The 4,257-nt window shown below is 45.0% G+C and overlaps 1 protein-coding gene across 1 annotated transcript; it reads left to right on the top strand.

Annotated features, from left to right (window-relative positions):
- The first annotated feature begins 488 nt into the window (after window positions 1–488).
- On the top strand, window positions 489–3,217 carry LOC124238744 (tetratricopeptide repeat protein 30B-like). The gene has a single exon (XM_046659915.1). The coding sequence runs from the start codon at window positions 592–594 to the stop codon at window positions 2,584–2,586; it is 1,995 nt and encodes a 664-aa protein (XP_046515871.1). The 5' UTR covers window positions 489–591; the 3' UTR covers window positions 2,587–3,217.
- Window positions 3,218–4,257: the final 1,040 nt, after the last annotated feature.

Here is a 4,257-nt window from a genome sequence, read left to right as displayed (position 1 = left end):
AGTGTGCCCTCAAGGCAGTTTAAAAACAGAACCTACTCTAATTCCAGGAGATATTCCACTTTTTCCTTCCCATTAATTTACAAAAACAAAAACGCAAAACAACAGTATTTGTATGCACCACATAGCGTATAAGGCTCAAAAACGCAAGGGACTTCGGACCACAAAACCTCCTCCTGCGCGCCAGACGCCAAGGTGACCCACAAGAAGCAGCCAAAGAAACCTCCTCTACCATAGGGAGAGGAGACCAGTGAAACCTCACCACCCCACCAAACGGGGTCCGTCCCTCAAGGACTACAACTCCCAGCATGCAGTGCGGCCGCGTCCCGAGCGGCGGCGCTCATGGACTAATGCATGCCGGGAATAGAGTTTCCGTCTCTGACCTACGAAGAGACTTTCCCTCTCCCTTCCGTGACTCACAACCTTCGCAGCCCAGTCGTCCAGGGCTAAATCGGTAACCGAAAGGCTCACGTCAGTGATTCCTTTTTGTTCGTAACAGGCTACTTCCGTTGTAAGTAACCTCCGGAAAACAAATTTCCGTTTCCGGGCGGTTCGTTGCCTTGGTAACGAGGACGCACAATCGTCTCGGAGGTTATGGCGGGGCTGGCCAGTGCGCAGATCTCCGATGGCGAGTTCACCGCCGTCGTGTACCGGCTCATCCGGGATTCCCGCTACGCCGAGGCGGTGCAGCTGCTGGGCGGGGAGCTCCAGCGGAGCCCGAGGAGCCGCGCCGGCCTGTCGCTGCTCGGCTACTGCTACTACCGCCTGCAGGAGTTCGCGCTGGCGGCCGAGTGCTATGAGCAGCTGGGCCAGCTGCACCCGGAGCTGGAGCAGTACCGCCTGTACCAGGCCCAGGCCCTGTACAAGGCCTGCCTCTATCCAGAGGCCACCCGGGTCGCCTTCCTCCTGCTGGACAACCCCGCCTACCACAGCCGGGTCCTCCGTCTACAAGCCGCCATCAAGTACAGCGAGGGCGACCTGCCCGGGGCCAGGAGCCTGGTGGAGCAGCTCCTGAGCGGGGAGGGCGAGGACAGTGGGGGCGAGAACGAGCCCGATGGCCAGGTCAACCTGGGTTGTTTGCTCTACAAAGAGGGACAGTATGAAGCCGCGTGTTCCAAGTTCTCCACGGCCCTGCAGGCTTCGGGCTACCGGCCTGACCTTTCCTACAACCTGGCTTTGGCCTATTACAGCAGCCGGCACTATGCCCCAGCGCTGAAGCATATCGCAGACATTATTGAGCGCGGCATCCGCCAGCACCCAGAGCTAGGGGTGGGCATGGCCACTGAGGGCATTGATGTTCGCAGTGTTGGCAACACCTTAGTCCTTCACCAGACAGCTCTGGTGGAAGCCTTCAACCTCAAGGCAGCCATAGAATACCAACTGAGAAACTATGAGGCGGCCCAGGAAGCCCTCACTGACATGCCGCCTAGGGCAGAGGAAGAGTTAGACCCTGTGACCCTGCACAACCAGGCGCTAATGAACATGGACTCCAGACCTACAGAAGGGTTTGAAAAGCTACAGTTTTTGCTCCAACAGAACCCCTTCCCCCCAGAGACCTTTGCCAACCTGTTGCTGCTCTACTGTAAGTATGAATATTTTGACCTGGCGGCAGATGTCCTGGCAGAGAATGCCCATTTGACTTACAAGTTCCTCACACCCTATCTCTACGACTTCTTGGATGCCATGATCACTTGCCAGACGGCTCCTGAAGAGGCTTTCATTAAGCTGGATGGGCTAGCAGGGTTGCTGACTGAGCAGCTCCGGAAACTCACCATACAAGTACAGGAAGCAAGACACAGTAGAGATGATGAAGCTGTCAAAAAGGCAGTGAATGAGTATGATGACACCCTTGAGAAGTATATTCCCGTGTTGATGGCCCAGGCAAAAATCTACTGGAACCTTGAAAACTATCCCATGGTAGAAAAGATCTTCCGAAAATCTGTGGAATTCTGTAATGACCATGATGTGTGGAAGCTGAATGTGGCTCATGTTCTGTTCATGCAGGAAAACAAATACAAAGAAGCCATAGGTTTCTATGAGCCCATAGTCAAGAAGCATTATGACAACATCCTGAACGTCAGTGCCATCGTATTGGCTAACCTCTGTGTTTCCTATATTATGACAAGTCAGAATGAAGAAGCCGAGGAGCTGATGAGGAAGATTGAAAAGGAGGAAGAGCAGCTCTCCTATGACGACCCAGATAAGAAACTCTACCATCTGTGCATTGTGAATTTGGTGATTGGGACACTTTATTGTGCCAAAGGAAATTATGACTTTGGTATTTCTCGGGTTATCAAAAGCTTAGAACCTTATAATAAAAAGCTGGGAACTGATACCTGGTATTATGCCAAAAGGTGCTTCCTGTCCTTATTAGAAAACATGTCAAAACATATGATTGTGCTTCGTGACAGTGTTATTCAAGAATGTGTCCAGTTTCTAGAACACTGTGAACTTTTTGGCAGGAACATACCCGCAGTTATTGAACAACCCCTAGAAGAAGAAAGAATGCATATTGGAAAGAATACAGTCACGTATGAATCCAGACAGTTGAAAGCTTTGATTTACGAGATTATAGGATGGAATATGTAGTAATGTCTGATAACAGCATTTGTAAAATGGCTGTCTATTTTTGGCACTCTTTCTATTTATCCTTTGGCATCTTTCTATTTGTTACATGCTGAAATTTTGTATACACTTTAAAATTATAACTAAGATAATTTAGATGTAACTTTTGAGAAGCCATACAAAATGAAATATAATAAAATGAATTTGAACCCTAGAAGGATTTATGAAAAAATCCAAAAATAAGTGAAGAAGTTATCTAATAGTATTTGTAATGTCTCTGTTCCCTCTCCTTTGTATCTTTTGTGCTTTGCTATATCCTGAGGGAAACTTGCAATGACAAGATTGCATCATGCAGATACTAGGCCCTATCAAGTCCAGAACTCCTTCATGTATAGGACATGTGGACATCAATAATCATTTCAAGGATTGCATGTTCTGCTCCAAATTTTACCATTATAATTACATTAATTTGTGATGCATACATTTTACATAGATTTTAGTATGTTTTAGGAGAGTTTTCCAATACAGTTGTTTGTTTTATCTAACAAAAATTCCTTATGTTCTAGATGTTTTTATTTTTAATGTGCAAGATTCAGTGGGGCATCTTGTGCCATAACAAAATTATGGTACTGTGATGTGGAGACAATAAACAATTGACAAACAAATGTCCATGGTTTTCTTTTGCCCCATTTGTTAATAATTTGAATATATGGAACATAAGACATGATCTTACTGCTTTCATAACTAATCCTTAATAGTGATTAATAACAGAGGTAGCCTTACAACTCAGTTCTCGATTCTTGTGTTTCTACTTAGGGCACTTGAGTGCTAGAGTTTGTTTCCACATAGTAGCTTCTTGGAAAAGGAAAAATATTCCACACCATTCCCATGAGCCCATCAAACTCCTCTCCTGCTCACACAACAGACGGAATGGTCTATCAATGGATTCTGAAACGTTATCTGGTAGACTCATAATGCCAGTTTCATATTCAAAACCCTCTCACTGTTTTGGGGTTCTCACTGTGAACCCCACTCATTCTGCTCAGGCAGTTAATTTTCTATAAGCTACAAGAGCTTTACTATTTTCCCCCCACCCCTTACCTCTTTGCTTTTCATAAATATAACTGTCAACCCCACTTGACCTGGCTTAGAAAAAATCAAAAGTATTAGATTGAATCATATGAAATTGCTGATTGTGACAGTTTCAACCTATAAAAACAGCAATTTCTATGGGTCAACCTAATAGCTTTTGATAAACACTAGGGATTCCTGCTAGAATGATTTTTTTTCCCTTCAGGGAGGAACCATTTAGGCTACATAGGTACTCAGATGACTTATGTACAGAATAATTCACCTGTAGCATGAAATCCTTGGGTGCTGAAATTCTATCATATCTGTCCAAGAATTCGGCTCATTGTGAATGCTACTGTATGGTCTCTATGTCATTTTTAATCTGTATTATGTGAGCTACTACCATGTATCTAGTTGATGGGGATGGTCCTATAATTGGAGGAAAACCTGAAGGAATCTTTGAATATGAGATAATATAGTATATATTGGAGGAAATTTTTCCATTTGCTTAAGAAGTTTAGGAAACATAGTGTCCTCAGTCACCTAAGTGACTCCCTTCCAATCCTACCAGTTCCTTCTACTACAAATTAACTTCCAAAGCACATAAAGAAACAAATATGTTGT

Source organism: Equus quagga, chromosome 4 (assembly GCF_021613505.1).
Source record: "Equus quagga isolate Etosha38 chromosome 4, UCLA_HA_Equagga_1.0, whole genome shotgun sequence".
NCBI lineage: Eukaryota > Metazoa > Chordata > Mammalia > Perissodactyla > Equidae > Equus > Equus quagga.
This window is presented reverse-complemented; position numbering and strand designations above follow the sequence as displayed.